The 17,865-nt window shown below is 37.7% G+C and overlaps 1 protein-coding gene across 1 annotated transcript; it reads right to left on the bottom strand.

The window, feature by feature from the left end:
- Positions 1 to 710: 710 nt before the first annotated feature.
- LOC148767972 (uncharacterized) lies at positions 711 to 1,871 on the bottom strand. The gene is made up of 4 exons (XM_088822719.1): positions 1,804 to 1,871; positions 1,635 to 1,727; positions 1,402 to 1,557; positions 711 to 1,085 (listed from the first exon to the last, which is right to left on the bottom strand). The coding sequence occupies exons 3-4, from the start codon at positions 1,501 to 1,503 to the stop codon at positions 711 to 713; spliced, it is 477 nt and encodes a 158-aa protein (XP_088678845.1). The 5' UTR covers positions 1,504 to 1,557; positions 1,635 to 1,727; positions 1,804 to 1,871.
- Between the last annotated feature and the right edge of the window lie 15,994 nt (positions 1,872 to 17,865).

The following is a 17,865-nucleotide window of genomic DNA, read 5'->3' as shown; positions in this document are numbered from 1 at the left end:
CATTAACTCCAACACTCCGGGAACTTTCTTGGCTCCACTAACCGTCCTCTCGCTTGACTTGGCAAACCGATTTTGAGCAATTTGATCCAACATGCACTAGGCCAAAATGCACCACTGGCGACGAAATTTCGCGACGCATTTCGTCATCTAGCGACGTTTTATCGCGGATAGCGACGATTTATTTTCGTCGCCAAATCATTAAAAAATCGTCGCGTACAGCCCCGTCGCAAAGTCAGCGACGAAAATACAATTGCGACGCAAAGTCTGGCGACGAAACCATACATTCGTCGCGAAAACCGTATTTTCTGGAAAAAAAATATTTTTTTATTGTTTGCGACGGAAAACTAATATCGTCGCATGTATTTGCTACGAATGTTATTATTTCGTCGCAAGTTCACCGAATTTATGGGCGACTAAATAGTTGTTTCGTCGCCTGGTTCTATTATTTGTGGCGACGAAAACTGAATTATATTTCGTCGCAAACCTCTTTTTTTTTATTAGTTTATTTATTTTAATTATTTTTTATTACAAAATAAATTCACCTGTTAAAAAAATAAAAAAAAACCAAAACCATATTTACTCAAAAATATTAAAAACCACGATTACCAATTAAATATCAAAAAAATACACAAACATCAATTCAAAAATTACATAAAAACTTGAAACCATAAATGTATTAGTTCAAGTGGCACACTAATTTCATCTCGTTTTTATAATCCACCATTAAAACGCTCGAGCAAGTTGTTCAAAAGAGCTCGGGTTTCCTGCAATTGCTCTTCTAATCGATCAACTTTTTCATCTTTAACTTTATTTGTTTCTCGGGTTTCGTGCAATTGTTGTTCCAATCGATTCACTTGTTCGTCTTTCATTTGCATTTGTTCTTGCATTGCCTTCATTTGAATCTCCAGTTGAATCTCCACGTATGATGGTGTTGAAGAAAATCTCGACTTTCCAATCCTTGTGCTTGAACTTTTAATTCCAAAGCCTTTACTCTTTCCCAAAACCTTTTCAATTGCAGTCGAGTTGGCCGTGCTTTCGTCACTTCCATCACGCATGGTCTCATCATAAACTCGCTCCAAATCAGCCTGAAAATGATTATGTACAAAAGTTTAGCCAAAAATTCGACAGCATAACATCTAAATACGAGCATACCCAAAAAATATCCTTACCAGTACACAACAACTTGACATATTAAAAAAAAAATCCATAGCCACACATCTAAACTTCGTACTAAATAACATATCAAACAATTAACATGATAAACTAAAATATCCATATAATAAACCACAACAGCATATCCATATTCATAGATAAAAACCACATCCATAACCATATATCCCAACTAAACATATAAAGAATTAACATACTACCGATTAAAGAATATAATTACACTTTACTTACCGAAATGAGAAGTTGTTCAGGAGTTGCTGTCCCGTTATACGGCTCTGTCTCTCCTTCCTCACTAATAGATGGTCCGGTTTCCCTCAACGCATCAATGCCCATGTAGGCTTTCTTATACGTGTCAACCACGGTAGGATTTTTTCCAAACTTTTTAAACTAAAAAATAGATTATTCAATAAGTATGTATTTTATATAAACTTAAATAAATTAAAATTATAGATTAAGCCACTTACATGATTATAGGACCAACTATTGATACTTGTTCGACCCCAATGGTGGTCTGTCGACACTTTCTTTCTCGACTCCTTGCATTTAGTGGACTTGGACTGTGAAAAATATTGCACAAATTAATACACATAAACATATGAAAATATAATCATAAATTAAAAGCATAAAATTTACCTTCCCATCATCCCCCGGAGTAGAAATAGAATGAAACTGATCACATAGCCTCTCCCAAGTTTGAGCGCTAATCCTATCCGGACGATTTGCCTTGGCAGCTGCAAGGTTAGGCGCTTTATCAAAAACCGCAATTTTCAGTTATTATAATTATTTCAATCTTTTATTTTTTGCATCTTTCCAACGACAATTGGCCGTCTCGTTGAACCATTTCTTCGTAGCCTCATTTTCAGGAAGTTTCCACGTTTCCTAAAAGGCATACAAAAAATTCCATAATTAATTGATAACAAAATAATTATAATAACTGAAATAAATAAAATAATTTGAACTTTCAAATACCTTAAATGCTTTCCACAATCCTTCGACACGACCCTCTTTCTTGTGCTTAGGCCATGAAATAGACGGATCAAAATTGTCCCAATGTGTAACCTCGTTACTAATTGCCACCGCCAACTTGTACCTCCCGGGTGCAACGGGAATACCCATACCGTCAAACTCCAGATCAACTATATCGGTACTTGTAGACTCATCACCTATAGGCTCAACAGAAATATCTTCCGTCGACATTGCTCGCCTGAGAAAGAAAATAAGATACACATATACAGAAATATATATACAAATAAATTGAAAACAATAATAAATTATGGCAAATAAAATGATAACATTAAAACAAGTACATTACAATCCAAACAAGCTAATTAACAAGACTTCAAAAAAATATTAGAACAACAAATAGAATTAGTCACTCTTCCATATCATCTATAGCATTTATGTCATTATTTATAGGAAGTATCTCATAACATTCATCTTCAACTACATTGAGATCATCAGGAGTCAAAGCAAAGTTGTCTCTTGGTTTAATAACAATCGGAACCACCCATGGCCTATCACGTGGATCATCAACGTAAAAAACTTGCAATACTTGACATGGCAGAACAAAAGGACTTGCTTTTATATCTGGCTTTGTTAAGTTCACAAGTGTAAACCCCAAACCGTCCGTCTTGTTCATGCGAGTATTAGCCCAATCACATTCGAATAAAACTACCCTCTTTGTACCTACGGCGAATGAAAGTTCAATAATATCTTTTATTACGCCATAGTACCCTACGTCTTCTTCTTTCGGAGATTTATCCTTGGAGTTCGCGAAAGTAGTTGTCTTTGCTTTGACAAAAACACCACTGTTTTGAGTTGAAAGAGACTCTTCAGATGACTTTGAAATTGCAACTTCGGGGATTTCTGTAGGATTAGTATTGTTCATTTCCTCGCCAATGTATTGTTCTTCGGACTCTCCATGCACAGTCCATCGGCGTTGCCCATACATCTTTTCCCAACCCCTCCAAAGTAAATGTTTATGAACGAATTCACGATCCCCCCATTTACGACACTTACAGTCTCTACATGGGCATCTTATTTTATTATCAACGTCACATCTAGCGAAGGCAAAATCCATAAATTCCACACAACCATTTTGATATGCTTCTAACCGACGATCACCTAATAAAACCCAACTCCTATCTTTTGGCATGGTTTAATTAACAAGATTACCTAGAAATTGGGAAGGATCACAATTATTAAAAGCAATTTTTGAATATTTCATAATTTAGCTTTACCTTAGGATGTGATTGTAATTTACCCTAATTTAAAGCAATTTTTCAATATTTTTCCCAAAAGGTTTTTTTATTTGTTTATATATTTGATAGTCATAATTAGGAGTGGAAATCGGACGGATCGGATCGGATTTGGGTGTTTCGGAAAATTTCCGATTTTTTTCGGAAGTCCAAAACGCCTTCAAATTTCGATTCCGGTTTTTTCAGAATTCAAAAATTGATTCTGATTCTGATTTTATCGGAATTTTCGGAAAATCGGAAATCTTCATTTTCGGAATTTTTTCAGACATTTTCAGTTATTTTCCGAAAATTTCCGGAATTTTCCCAAAAAAAAAAAAAAAAAAAAAAACAAACCACCGACACAGTAGCAAAGTAGCCAAATTGAAGATAGAAACATACACACAACAGACTCACCAAAACACACACACACACACACACAACAAAATCACACACATATAATTCCGAGCAACGGCTTTTCCGAGCAACGGCTTTTCCGAGCAACATAAAATCCAAGAACAGTTCGCATAATTCCGATCAACAATAATTCCGAATAATTCCGAGCAACACAGGCTCATCAAATCAACATAAAACAAACAAACACATAATTCCGAGAAAAAACCTAAAAATAGATCGATAATCGAACACATACAAAAAAAAAAGAAAATTACCTTGAGAAAGGAGGAATGGAGTGCCAAATTAGGTCCAACGGCAGAAGGTACCGGCTGGCTGTGGAGGGCTGTCGGCAACGGCGGAGGGCTGTCGGCAACGGCGGAGGGATGGCGGCGGACGGCTGTCGGCGGACGGCTGTCGGCGACGGCAACGGATCGGGCAGCGGAGATTGGGGGCGAATTAGGCGGTGGGATCACGGCGGCGGGATGACGGCGAACCGTCAGCAGCAGGCGTTGGCGGCGGGCGGCTGTCGGCGACGGCAACGGCTGGCGACGGCAGATCGGAGGAAATAGAGAAGGGGAGAAAGTTTGAGAGAGAGGGGAGGAAATAGATCGAATTAGGGTCTGATTGAAATAATAAGTCATTATTTTCGACGATTCTCAATTTCGTCGCCCTCATATCCGTGACCTAGCGACGAATCGTAAGGTTACGTCGCTACTATATTCCAAAAAAAAAATTGAGCACATTTCTTGCGACGCTTTTGTACATCCGTCGCAGGGATATAAAAAAAATAAAAAATTTACTAAAACAGTAGCGACATTTTCTTTTTTCCGTCGCCAAATATAAATTAAATAAACTAATTGGGCACTACTCGCGACGTTTATGCACAAACGTCGCACAGTATATTATTTTTTCTTTTTTTTAAATAATATATGCGACGATTCGTACATTTTCGTCGCCAAATTTAAATATAAAATCATAAAATATGAAACATAGCGACGAATACTGAATTCCGTCGCCAAGAAAAGTAGTTTTTAATTTTTTTTTTCGTATTGGCGACGTTTATTTCATTTTCGTCACGACCTAGCGACGCTTACCAGAATCGTCGCTAGTGTTTTGAATTAAACCTGGATTCTCCACTTTAAGCGACGATTTAAGCACAGAAACGTCGCAAAGCTGCGACGAACACAAAACCGTCGCGAAATAAAACGTCGCCAGTGTTGCATTTTGGCCTAGTGATGATAAAAGCATCTGGTATCGATTGACTCATAAAATTTCCCCCGGTTGATGCATCTAAGACCGTTCGTGCATTCTCGTTAATCCCTTGGTAGAAGATGTGGATTTGCCGCCATTGTTCGACTCCATGTGTTGGACACTGCCGCAAAAGAGTTTTAAATCTCTCCCATGCCTCGTACAATTGCTCGCCTTGCTCTTGGAAAAAATTATGAATTTCTCGTCGGATTCTCTCGTCCTTCTCGCATGAGCTATAAACTTTGATGAAGAGGTTGAGAAGTTGAGGCCACGACGAGATAGAGTGGGGGGCTTGGGACATCAACCATTGGCGAGCTCTTCCTTGTAACGAGTGCTTGAAAAGAATTAATTGAAGCGCCTCTTGGGAAACGCCGTTTTGACGGTGGGAATTACAGGTATCTAGAAAATTGACAATGTGAAGATGGGGATCTTCACCCGCCAATCAACTAAATAGCCCGTTATTTTGGAGCATCGTCAATAGGCCTTGCTTGATCTCAAAATTGTGCGCCTCAATAGGTCGATATTGGATGCTTGGGCGGAATCTGTCTAGAGTTGGGATTATGTAATCTTGAAGTGCTCGTGGCCTAACTGCTGGCTGTAACGGAAGTTGAGGGGGTGGGTCTTGGATTTGGTTTCCGTTGGCATTGAGTAAATTACCCGCTGCCCTGCGTTCTTCGTCCACCATTATATTGTTTGCGCGTTGAAGTCTCCTAGCGGCTCGAAAAGTACGTTCGATTTCGGGATCAAACGGTTCTCTAGCAAGATCGAGTCTCCTGCGCATACAAAGTACCTAAAACAAAAAAATAAAATAAAACGAAAATTAAATGGGTGAATCGTGAAAATTGTTCAAATCTAGAGCTAGAATAAAATAAATAATTAAAATATTCCCCGGCAACGGCGCCAAAAACTTGTGGGCCGAAAACCTACACGCAAGTGCACGTATCGTACAAGTAATATAGTGGACTAAAAGTCCGGATATCGAACCCACAGGGAATATTTAATTATCTTATCCTAGACGCTAAATTCTACCAATTATTATCAAGCCCACCCTACACAGTCGAATTTTAGAGAGAATTAACTAAATTAAATTAAAAGGCAAATTAAAACGACAAAGCAAGAAAGCAAATTAAACACGAAGATTTATCAGAGTAAACGAGCCTAGGATTTTATTCTTCCCCCTATGTGATTATTATTCCCCCAATTCCTTCAATTATGCAATCAATTAACCCGAATTATTAACCTGAGATGCTAAAATAATCATAACCCGCTTCCGCGTGTATTACGATTCTAATACTCTAGATTCAATTACTATATTCCTATGCAATTAATTCTAGAACACATCATTAAGCACAAATCTCAATAATGGCTACGTAAGAGATTAACTATATTCCTATGTTAATACCACAAAGGCTCTTCAACCACAGTTCTAATTATTAACCCGATCTTCCGATTCATGCGATTAACAATAACATAAAAGCACATAAGTTGATCAAGTTCATGCACTTAATAAAACAAGTAGAAGAAATAATCCGGAATTAAAACTTGCATAAAATCATAGAAAAGGGTTCATAAATCCCACATAGGGTTCCAAATAAAATCCTAGAAATAAGAAAATTAGCTACTCATGATTAAAGGAAAAACACAAATAAAATAAGTCATAAACGATAAATCTATGTTTAGAGTCTTCGAATTCTTCGTCTTCGTTATTGCTTTGTTGCTCTTGAAATTGCGTAAAAAGATCTCCTCAATTGTGTGCTTGGATTGGTCTTATATAGGGTGAAGAACTTGGGGAAGAAGGCAGTTTCCTTGTGCAATTAAAATTCCTTTACTGCGCAACTTCGGATTCTCGGACGGGGGTCCCACGATTTTCACTAAAACTGGGACGGGGTCCGAGCTTTACATCTTCAGAATTTTGATTTTTTTCACTTTTGGCCCATATTTTCTCCAAAATTGCAGTTTTGACCCCATACTTTTCCAATTCTTCAATTTGTACCTAAAATACAATAAATCAACTTTTTAAGCACCAATTATCATTAAAAAACACCAAAAGCTTAAATAAAAAGGTACGATAAAGTGTAAAAATATACACTTAACAGCCCACGGCTAGCTTACACCTGAACCATCGAGGGTCACACTGCTCGTGCGCATGAGATATTTGAATGAACTGTCAAAGGTAAAAATGTTTTATCTTTGTATGATTGGAAGTCAATATGATTGGTTCCAACATTCATAGTTTGGAATTATGAATGAGAATAAGAAAAGGAAAAGAATAGACGAACATCTTAGTGGACTTTCTAAATCGTGAAGTTTCCAATTTTAGAAAGTGCACTGAATTACGGTTTCCACTTTTCGAAAGTTGGAAATTGAGAATTGGCACTCGTAATGACGAGGAAATTATGATGATTCCGAAAATGTAATTGTTACAATTTTCCAATCATCGAATTGAGAGAGACGAGCGAGTAAAAGAACTAACGAGCTTAAGCTGTTGGGCCCGGTCTCCAACTTAAGCCCGTTAGGGCTTTATACAAGGAACTATAAATTCATGATTTATAGGTCTTGCACAATAGACATCTCACACGCGAAACCCTAGACGTTCCCTCTCTCTCTCTCTCTTGGCCGTTCTCCCTCTCGCGGCCACCATCGCCGCCGTCGCCGTCTACTCGCCGGAATCGGTCTTCTTTTGGCCGATTAATTCGTGGTAGTTCTTTTCCTTGTTTATTCTTTCCGTTCATTCTAACTATTGCGTGTCTAGTGCCAAATTTTAGTAGATCGAAGTATACGAGGTGAAATCCGAGAGGAGAAAGATCGAAGAATCGAGGAGCTGCCCCACGCCGTCGCCGCCGCCGGTTGCACCGCCGCTCACACCGCCGTCGCCGCCGCCGGTTGCACCGCCGCTCACACCGCCGTCGCTGCCATTCGCCGCCGTTGCTCCCCGATTGCATGGATTGGTTTCCGTGGCAATCTTGCTTCGACTCGTGCGCCTACCTCAGGCAGGCTTCAATAGGTAATAATTCGAATCCGTATTTATTCGATTCGGTTTTCATTTAAATTAAATATGTATGCTCGTTTAGTAAGTATGTAGTACGATTTTATGTGATTACATGAAATTGTTTATTTACTGCGAGCATGATTATTTGATTTAAATGCGAGCATGCTAGTTGATTTAATTTCGATTAAATAATTCGCATGTATGTTGTTTTTAATTTCGTTGGAAGCGCAAAGGTACGAAATTAATTGTTTTCAATTATCGGGCATGTGCTTATGTGTTTTAAATTTGTTTTAATCGCATAAAATTTTTGTTTTCCGCTGCGTACACGTGTCTGATTCCCAACAGTGGTATCAGAGCTCGTTGCGCAATTAATTGCGTCGTTTTTAATATGCTATGATTTTTATGCATGTTCGATTTATTAAAGTAGTGATTGTTGTATTATGTAATTGGGAGTTTTGGAAAGTTTAAAATATTTGTGAAATATTGTTTTTTTCAAGCTTTAAAATTATTTAAAATTGGAGAATCGGAACTGAAATTATTTTTAAAACGTCGGTTTTTTGTTTAATCGGATCGAACCGGTCGAAGCGGCTGGTTCGATTGTTGTGCACGATCCAATTGACCGAATCCACGTGGATTCAGGTCGGTCAGACCGGTTCTCGATCCGACAGATCCGGTCCATTGATTTGGGTCAACTGCACCAGGCAGAACCGGACCATTTCGGCCCTAACCGGTCAGACCGGTCGGGCCGAACCGATTCACTAAAAAAAAATTAAATAAAAAATTATTTCATATTTCAAAAATTAAACTTAAAACAAATTGATTTTAATTTTCGGAAAATTATTTTCAATGAATCCCAATTAGATAATCGATTCAACAATCATCTATTTTAGTAAATAGGTGTTAGATTAATTAATTAATTTAAATTGTTAAATTGATTTCAATTAATAGAACACACATATAATATTGATTATACTTCAACTTAATCAATAGTACCTAAATATTTTTTGATTGATTTATTCTAGTTGAGGTTCTATAATTATTTTGAAAAACCCGATAATTAATTAGTGTAATTAATTATATAGTTATGTCGTATGTTCCTCTTAGGACAATATGCGTTTCCATATACCTTTAAAGAACAAAGATGTAGGAATCACATAGACCAATCGGAACCTTCTGATGATATAAAACTTTGTAATAAAACCCCTCATTCTTAATCTAATGAAGAATTATTTCAAGCTATAAAGAAAAACCAATTTGTTGAATTTTTCTTTCCTTCTGCCAACGGTTGAATTATGTGTAGCCCTTTACTGTAGTGCAGTAAGCCGTGTTAACGGGGAGTGCTATGGTAAAGTTAGCTGTAATTCTGACATAACGATGAAGGTAGCCATATAAAAGGGTTATGCTAGATTAACGTGGTCGGCTAGATTAACTAGGGATTGCATTAGATTGGCATCTTCGATTGGTAGGTTAGACTTGACACACGACGATTTTGTGTTCGCGAGATTAACTTAGGTCATTATCAAGTGTGAGGAAAATTAATTTAGGGTCATATTGTGGATATGATTGATTGTGATCTACCTTTGGGCAAATATAATCGGGCTGGATTAACTACGGGTTATATTTGTCTATTGAACCTAAAGCCCATTAAAGAAAATTCGGTTTTTCACGTTTGTCTACTAGAGGGAAGTGGAACTCGATAAATTGGTGGGAGAACAATTAAATAACATAAGTCAAAACATTTAATTGTAAAATTCATTTTAATATGAATCTCTAATAATCCTCTTCTCTAAACCTCTCAGATAATCATGTCTAAGAATCCCATAATGTCAATCCTCGACAATAAACTCAATGGCCCTAATTACCTAGATTGGTTGGGTAGTCTTAAGCTTGTGCTAACCGTTGAGGGGAGTCTCCATGTTCTTAACGAGAGAATTCCTGCCACTATACCTGCCACAACGACTGATGCTGAAAAGGAAACTTATGAAGCATGGAAGAAAGATGACACTCATGCTAGGTGTTTTATGATAGCCGCCATGGAGCCCGCGCTTGCGAGGAAATATGAGTCTCACTTACATGCTTTCGATATAAAGGCTCATCTCGATAGCATGTATAGCAAGAATATTAGGGCATCGAGGTACGCTGCTACAAAGGAGTCGATCACGGCGAGACTGCGCGAAGGGACTTCGGTCCACGAGCACTGTCTCAAAATGATCAATCTACTTGAAAAGCTAGTGAATCTCGATCTCACCCTCCCAGCCGAACTCTCGTTGTACTTGATTTTGTTGTCTCTTCCTAGTTGCTATGAATCGTTCATAGTGAACTTCAACATGAACAAACTAGATCCTCCCTTGGATGAGTTAATGAACAGGTTGGTCAGTTTCGAGTCCACCATTAAGAAAGAGAAGTCTGTTCTCGTTGCTGCTACTTCTGGAAAGAAGAGTTCTTCCCAAAAGAAGAGAAAGGAAAGAGTTCCCTTTCCAAACAACAAGATCAAAGTGGGTGAAGGTAGTGGGGGCCCCAAGGCAAAGGTAAGCAAGCAAGTTGATGATGCTTGCCATCATTGTGGAAAGAAAGGACATTGGCGCCGCAACTTCAAGGCTTACTGTTAAGTGTATATTTTTACACTTTATCGTACCTTTTTATTTGAGCTTTTGGTGTGTTTTAACGATAATTGGTGCTTAAAAAGTTGATTTATTGTATTTTAGGTACAAATTGAAGAATTGGAAAAGTATGTGGTCAAAACTGCAATTTTGGAGAAAATATAGGCCAAAAGTGAAAAAATCAAAATTCTGAAGATTTAAAGCTCGGACCCCCGTCCGAGTTTTAGTACAAATTCTGGGACCCCCGTCTGAAAACCAGAAGCAGTGTCTGGTTGTGAGACAGCCGTCCGAGTTTTAGTACAAAATTCGGGACGGCCGTCCGAGATGACGAAAAAACGCAGTAAAGGAATCATAATTGCACAAGGAAACTACCTTCTTCCCCAAGTTTTTCACCCTATATAAGACCAAGTCAAGCACACAATTAGGGATCAATCTTGGGACGCAAATTCAAAAGCAAAGAAGATCAACGAAGATTCAAGCATAGTTTTTCTTATTTAATTTATTTATTTTATTTTATTTATCATAAGAATTACGAGTAGCTAAGTCTTTATTTTTAGGATTTTATTTGGAACCCTATGTGGGATTTATGAACCCAATTCTATGATTTTATGCAAGTTTTAATTCCGGATTATTTATTCTACTTGTTTTATTAAGTGCATGAACTTGATCAACTTATGTGCTTTTAGGTTATTGTTAATCGCATGAATCGGAAGATCGGGTTAATAATTAGAACTGTGGTAGAAGAGCCTTTGTGGTATTAACATAGGAATATAGTTAATCTCTTAGGTAGCCATTATTGAGATTTGTGCTTAATGTTGTGTTCTAGAATTAATTGCATAGGAATATAGTAATTGAATCTAGAGTATTAGAATCGTAATGCACGCGGAAGCGGGTTATGATTATTTTAGCATCTCAGGTTAATAATCCGGGTTAATTGATTGCATAATTGAAGGAATTGGGGGAATAATAATCACATAGGGGGGAGAATAAAATCATAGTCTCGTTTACTCTGATAAATCTCCGTGTTTAATCTGCTTTCTTGCTTTGTCATTCTAATTTGCCTTTTAATTTAATTTAGTTAATTCTCTCTAAAATTCGACTGTGTAGGGTGGGCTTGATAATAATTGGTAGAATTTAGCGTCTAGGATTAGATAATTAATTATTCCCTGTGGGTTCGATATCCGGACTTTTAGTCCACTATATTACTTGTACGATACGTGCACTTGCGTGTAGGTTTTCGGCCAACAAGTTTTTGGCGCTGTTGCCGGGGAATATTTTAATTATTTATTTTATTCTAGCTCTAAATTTGAACAATTTTCACGATTCACCCAAATTAATTTTTTTATAATATAATTTTTTTTTCTTTGGTTACATGTCAGGTTACAATTTTCGCGCACCTCAAACGGGATACGAATGGCTTCCGTCTGGCGAATACCTCCAAAATACCTATGATATGCCATCACTTTGTTCAATATGTGGTGAAGATCATTACACTAACCAATGTTGGTATGCACCGAAAGCGAATAATATCATAGATAACACCAACGGCGGTTACTGGAATACATACACCAACACGCCACGAGAACCCACTGGTCAGGACTGTTATTTGAACTCCGTCCTTGAAGAATTTATGAAATCCACTCAAGCATCTATCCGAAGATTGGAAATAATGTCGGAAGAGATGAAGCTCAAGAGGTCTCTTGAAAATATTTCAGACAATATCGAGAATGGTTGCAACAAAGAAAATCCGTATGAAACTTGTGATGAGAAAAATCCTTTAGACCAAGAAAATAGTGTCGATGAGAGGGAAAAAGAAATTAGGAAGACACTTGAATATGATGAATAAGACAATGAAACCGAGCTCAACTCCAAAGATGTCTCGGAACAAGAGAAGAAGGAGATGGATGTGGTTAGTGCAAATATTCAAATTGAGGATATTATTGTTGTTCATGACGTGGCTTTGAAGGCATCAATATAGGTTGATGAGAAGACGAATGTGTTTGAAGTGGAGGTTAAACGCGGACGTGAGATTTTTGTGTACCAATTTGAGGGAGCGGGTGATGAAGATCCCATCTTGGCTTCGTACCGATTGATTACAACCAAGAAAGATTACAAGCTAAAGTGGACCCTGACATATTGCAGTCCTATCTCTGTATCGGTTGCAATTGAAGTGACAAAGCTCATGGATGGATGCGCAATCTACAAGGCTTTGGATTGGACATAACAATTTCAAGAAGCAAAGTCTGGCTGAAGACTTTAAACTTAGCGCTTCTCGGGAGGCAACCCGAGCTTTACTGTTTTTTATATTTGTCTTTAATTTTATGTTTTATTTTTATTTTCGTAGGCATGGATTCTAATTAATTTATTTGATTTCTTATTTTTAAGGTCGGAATTGCGATCGGGACGGTCATCCGAGAGACAGAGAGGGCATCTTCGCAAGAGGAAAATCAAATTTCTTTCCCACAAATTCTCACATCCCGAAGACATCGACTCCGACTAAATCAGGTGTTTTCTATCCTTAAACTTTGTGCTAATTTCGTTGAGGGCAACGAAAATTTTAAGTTTTGGGGGTGAAAAACATATGTTTATGCTTATTTGTTTTAGTTTGCATGCATTAGGCTTTATTTGTTTTTATTGATTTTATCATTTTTTTTTTGGAATATAAAAAAAAAAAAATATTCTTGAGTCGAATGCATCGATGATTTATGATGATGAGAGATGGTCAATGTTTGATGATGAAATTGCTTGTTTTGTGTGATAAGGATTTGATGTTTGTTTAGCTTTCCATTCAACGGAACTTAGAAGCAAATTATTGCTAGGAATCACATTTTGTGCATTGCTTTGGTTGAATGTTTTGTATTTTAAATTTGGAATTAATTTGTGCTAGATCATGCTATGTTCGGTTTTTAGACTCACCTTAGGAAATTTATGATACGAAGTATTGAGTAGTGAGTGATTTGTGATATGATTTGTGCCTTCTTTGAACCGTTTGAGCCTTTCAAGCCGACCTTTTTTTTATCGAAATTATCCTTAGAACCTTGATTTGAGCCTCATAGAAAAGGTGTTCTTTCTTTTAGCCAATGTGTAAGGTAGAATAGGTGGAGATTCTTGAAAAATTACCCCTTGGAGTTCGGTCGAAAAATTTTATAAGGTCCTTCTTCTTCTTCGAAAAAAAAAAAAGAGAAGAAGAAGAAGAGACTAGAAGGGAAAAATAAGGACTAGTTGTTGAATTATTTTTGAAAACTCGATCCATTGCCTCAAAAGCAAAAGTGGAGACTTTTGAACTTTTGAAAATCGAGTTTATTAAAGTCCGTAGAGGTGGATTCATTGTATCAAATTGTTAGAGTAGGTGACCGGCAAGCCAACTTGTGGTTGTGGTCTTTCTCTTTTCCTTGTAATAAAACAATCGTTTTTCGTTCGTAATAATAAAATATCTTATTTGGCATTTTATATCTGTTATCCCATGCAAGCAGCATAGATATAGTCCTAACGAGTTACTCTATTACTGTGGGTTGATCTAGTAGAATCGTGAGATAACTCAGCAATGTAATGTAACTGTTAAACCTTGTTCCTAGTCGATGGGTTACGCCAATAATGAGGATACCGGCCTTTCCCTTTTGAGACTAGCACTTAGTGTATGTGTACTGCGTCTCATCAGTCCTCGGTGTTGTGACATCGGCATACTTGAGTGGGTGCTCATACTGGATGAGTTCACTGAACTCCCTCGCCCTAGAAATCTATAAGTGGTTCTCATTCATCGAGTAATAGGTTTCTAAGATATAGTTGTACACCATTAGTCCTTAAGACCCAGACATCACCGTGACTTCACTAGAGGACCGATTGTATCGTGACCTGTCCCTGAGTCCCACCGCGGACCGCTCCAAGGGCCAACGTTCGTGCAATCCGAAATCTAGTGTGAAGTCTGTGCATTGTAGTAGGAGATTCGAGCGCTTGAGTAGTCATGGATGTCCTGTGTGTTCTGACGGTTTATAATCCATGGAATCTCTGGCCAGAGTTGATAGTGGGGTGATTAGGGAAATGTGTTTCCCTAAGTCGCACACCAACGGATTTATAATACCTAGAACGTTCGCACGGTTATTGAACTTTATAAGAGGTCTCGGTGAACCAATGCCTCTAGTTCAATCGGGACATGTGCTGCGAAAGGATCGTACTGTACGCTAACTATATCATAAGGTTCTTGCAGGCACTTCATTTGTATCTAGGGAATCATGATACGTAGTTGCTAGACGCCAATCTTGATTCGTTGGGCACCGATTTGATCGGGGATTAGGTAAAATGAGTTTTACTCTAATCGGGACTCTTGGGAGGAGTTCGTATAAGAACAATATGTTGTTCGAATCACAAAGAGTTGTGAGCCCACGGCTAGCATACACCTGAACCATTGAGGGTCACACTTCTCGTGTACAATAGATCCTTGATAACAACAAGCATAGATTAATGTGTTAATCTTTGAACGATTGGATGTCAATATGATTGAATCCAAGATTCGTAATTGTGGATTGCGAATCGGAATAAACGTAGAGAAAGAGAGACATGCGGAATTTAGTGAACTTTCTAAATTGGGAAGTTTCCCGATTTAGCAAGTCCACTGAAGTGGAAGTTTCCAATTTTGGAAATTGGAAATTTCGAAGAGGCACTCGTATCGACGAGGACTTTGAGCTCGTCACAAATATAATTTTGTTATAATTTTGTGAACGATTGTTTATTAGAAACGAGGCCGACGAGGGAATGGGCTTAATGCATCAGTGGGTCAAGCCCAATGACTTTAGCCCACTAGGGTTTAAAACCCTAAGTATAAATAGACCTCAAACAAGAGTTTGAGATCAGATTTTCAGCACCAAACCCTAGCCGCTCAAGCCCTAGCCGCTCCCCTCTTCGGCCGTTGCTCCACCGGCGCGCCACCGCCGACCACCGCCGGAAAACCGCCGGTTTTTCTTCTCTCGTTTCCTTCGTTTTATTCTTGTTGTTGTCTAACTCGTTTACATCTAGTGCTGTAGTTCGAGTGGGTCGAAAATACGAGGTGAAACCTAATTGGAGAGGAGCTGCTGCCCCGACGATTCCACGCACCGCCGCTCATGCGTCGTCGCTGCCGCTGCCACGCGCCGCCGCTGCTGCTGCCGTTCGTCGCCGCTCGTTGCTTGCCGGATCAGCTTGGTCCAGCCGTGAGTTGCAGCCCCGTGGATTGGTAATTAGCAGCTTGTACGTGACTCGTTCTAGGATTTCGATTCGTCGAAATCGCACGCTACAAGAGGTAATTAAATCGGAACTTTCAAAATTCGATTCGAACATGTTTGTTTGATTATTAATTTGCGAGCATGAGTAATATGTGATTACATGTTTCGATTTTGTGAAATGTAGTATAAGCATGTTTCGTGATTTTCGGTTTTACGTATTTTTCAATTAAATCGAAAATTACCATATGTATGGCGGAAGCGTTAAGGTACGTTGACTATGTGATTAGTTTATGCATGTAATCGAAATTAGTTCGATCTAAAATTTTAAATTCCGCTGCGTATACATGCACGATCCCCAACAGTGGTATCAGAGCCACGGGTTAATCGTTTATTTGTCAACGTGTTTATCGTTTTCGAAAGCATGCTTCGATTTGTTGAATTGTTGAATTATTGGTGTTATCTAATTGGGTGTTTTAATATTAATTAAATATTTTGAATATTTCAGAAAATATTAAAATTTTTAATTTTGAAAAAATTCGATTTTTGCTGCTGTTTTTCAGCTGACCGAACCGGTCCGGTCGGACCGGTCCGACCGGTCCGGTCAGCACAAAACAAAAAAAAAAAAAAAAAAAAAAAAAAAAATTAATTTGATTTTCTGAAATTAATATTAAAAATTAATTGATTTTTAATTTTTGAAATTATTTATCAATTAAACCCAAATTAGATAATTGATCCATTAATTTAATTTGAATTCAAAGAATAGTGTTGGATTAATTATTTAATTTAATCGTTAAATTAGTTTAATTAATGGAACACAAATTAGATGGCAAATAATTAATGGGCTTCATTCTTATTTGAATGATTTATGAATGAAGGAGGTCCGTTAATTATATTTGCAATTTATCGTATTAATTAATTAATTCATGAGATGAATAATTGTGATTAAGTACGATGATGATCGTATGTCTCTCTTAGGATCCATATGCGTTTCCACATACCTAGAGAACATAGTTGTAGGAATCACAAACGATCATAACCTAAAACTTCCGATGAGCTAATAAGATTTAATAAATAAAATCCCTCATTCTTAATCAAGAATAATTATCAAGCTATAAAGAAAAACCAAATTGTTGAATTTTTCTTTCCTTCTACCAACAATTAAATTATGTGTAGCCTCTCATGATAGTGCAGTAAGCCGTGTTAGCGGGGAGTGCTATTGTGGGATAAGCTGTAATTTAATTGACATTAGATGGAGATACGGTCATAGATAAAATTATGTTGGATTAATGTGGTCGGCTAGATTAACTAGGGATTGCATTAGTTTGATATAGTTGGATCTATGACATCTCATATTGGTAGGCTAGACTTGACACGCGAAGATTTTGATATTCGCTAGATTAACTTAGGTCATTATCAAGTGTGAGGTAAATCGAACTTTAGGGTCACATAGTGATGTGATTGATAGTACTCTACCTTTAGGCTTATGTAATCGGGATAGATTAACTACGGGTTACATTAGCGCTATTGGACCTAAAGCCCATTAAAAGAAAAAATAAGTTTTCTCGATTGTCTGCTAGAGGGTGGTGGAATTCGATAAAATTAGTGGGAGAACAATTAAAACATAAAAGTCCAAAATTTTAATTGTAACGATTATTACGAACCAAACTCTAATTATTGTCTTCTTAAAATTTTCTCATCAACAATGTCCAAACATCCCTTTTCCTCTATCCTCGACCAAAACAAACTCACCGGTCCAATCTATTTGGATTGGTTTCGCATTCTGAAACTTGTGCTCCTAGTAGAGGAGACGCAACTGCAAGGCTTGCCTCGATCAGAAACGTTCTGAAAAGGGTACGTATTTAGTTGAAGTTAACTTGTCCGTTAAATCTTCTGCTTGGGTATTGGATACTGGTTGTGGCTCACATCTTTGTAATGATTTGCAGCTCATGACAAGAAGTAGGAAGCTTAATGTGGGTGAGACCTACCTAAGAATGGGCAACGGAGCAAGGGTTGCTGCTGAAGCCATTGGGACA

The sequence above is a fragment of the Erythranthe guttata genome, chromosome 9, assembly GCF_056151865.1.
Source record: "Erythranthe guttata isolate IM_541 chromosome 9, IM_541, whole genome shotgun sequence".
Classification (NCBI taxonomy): Eukaryota; Viridiplantae; Streptophyta; class Magnoliopsida; order Lamiales; family Phrymaceae; genus Erythranthe; species Erythranthe guttata.
This window is presented reverse-complemented; position numbering and strand designations above follow the sequence as displayed.

What these genes read in the sequence shown, in the direction of transcription:
- LOC148767972 (XM_088822719.1), bottom strand. Translation starts at nt 1,503, where the DNA reads ATGGGCATTGATGCGTTGAGGGAAACCGGACCATCTATTAGTGAGGAA. An exon ending in CTGAACAACTTCTCATTTCG is followed by an intron (nt 1,086 to 1,401) that starts GTAAGTAAAGTG and finishes AATCATTTTCAG; the next exon opens with GCTGATTTGGAGCGAGTTTA.